Source organism: Emiliania huxleyi (assembly GCF_000372725.1).
Source record: "Emiliania huxleyi CCMP1516 unplaced genomic scaffold EMIHUscaffold_8595, whole genome shotgun sequence".
Classification (NCBI taxonomy): Eukaryota; Haptophyta; order Isochrysidales; family Noelaerhabdaceae; genus Emiliania; species Emiliania huxleyi.
The window spans coordinates 1-1,243 of record NW_005195587.1 but is presented as its reverse complement, the minus strand read 5'-3'; the positions used below and the strand labels follow the sequence as shown (position 1 = coordinate 1,243).

At 71.5% G+C, this 1,243-nt stretch overlaps 1 protein-coding gene across 1 annotated transcript; it reads left to right on the top strand.

The window, feature by feature from the left end:
- Positions 1-252: 252 nt before the first annotated feature.
- EMIHUDRAFT_374518 (hypothetical protein) lies at positions 253-1,044 on the top strand (the record flags this gene model as incomplete). Its single annotated transcript, XM_005758572.1, has 2 exons — positions 253-989; positions 1,015-1,044. Coding segments are annotated over exons 1-2 (740 nt in total), but the record flags the coding sequence as incomplete, so codon positions are not given.
- Between the last annotated feature and the right edge of the window lie 199 nt (positions 1,045-1,243).

Sequence of the window (1,243 nt, the reverse complement as noted above, 5' to 3'; positions counted from 1 at the left end):
CGGCTGCGCCGCGCTGCCCGTGCGAAGTGCGGCGGACGCGACTGGCAAGCCCCTCGCGGCGGCGATGAGCGCCAAGAGGAGGGCGGCACACCCACGCGTCTGAAGCAAGCGCGCCGGCATGACAGAGGTTTGCTCGATTTCTTTTCCATCGATTTCCAGGCGGTCGTCACCGGAGGTCGTCCAACGAGAAAGAAAAACATACCTAAAACTAAGAAAGAAACACCTCGAGTCGCGCTCCTCTCTCCGCTGTTGCCGCTCGCACGGGACTCCGCCGCGGCAATGAGCGACCCGGACGAGCTGTCGGCCGCCGACAAGCCACGCAAGCGTCGAAAATGGGACGAGTCGGTGTCGACAGAGGCCGGCACCACCGCCGATGCCGCCGCGCCGGATGCCGAGGCCGCCCCACGCAGCCGCTGGGCGCCCGCCGACGCGCCGCCATCGGAAGGCCGGCCTCTGACCGCCGTCGAGATTCAGCTCGTGGAGGCGGCGGCAACCGCCGTCGCGCGAGGCGGCACCGCTGCCGAGGCCAACCTCCGTGTCAACCCCACTTTTGCGCCAATCTTTGAGCCGGGATCGAAGATGCATGCGCTGTACGGGGAGCGGGTCGCAATGCACCGGACGGTCGCGCAGCGTGTTGCGTCGCTCCAGGCCAAGCCGGCTATCGCCGCCGCGGCCGCCGCGGCCGCCGCGGCCGCCGCGGCCGCCGCGCAGCATGCGGCCCAGCCGGGCGGGTCCTTTGTCAGCACCGGCGGCGGCGGGCGTGTCTTCTACCCGCCCAGCGGCGGCGGCATGCTGCCCGTCTCCTCCGGCATGCTGCCCGTCTCCTCCCTGCCCATCTCCTCTGCGCCTCCCGCCCCTGTGCGCGGCGCGCTCCCCGTCGCGCCAGAGGGAGGCGGCTTCTCTGCCGCGCCCGGAGGCATCGGCCGCGTCTTCTTCCCGCCTCCCGCCTCCGAGCTGGCCGGGCAGGAGGAGGACGCCTCTCGTGTGCCCGAAAGAGGGCGCCGGCCCCGGGGCCCGGCGCCGGCACCCGCGCCCCCGGTCGGAAGAGGAGGGCGGTTTTTCGGAAGGATGCTTCCGGAACCGGGCCCCCGCCGCCCGGAGGAAAATGCCCCCCCCGCCCGTGGCCGGCTCCCGGCTTGGGGCAGCCCGGAGTGGAGCTTGTAGAAAAACCCCCTCACCCCCCCAGTACCCAGAAGTTGGAATGGGGCGGGGTTTTCTCCAATCGGGAACGGGGCCGCTTCCT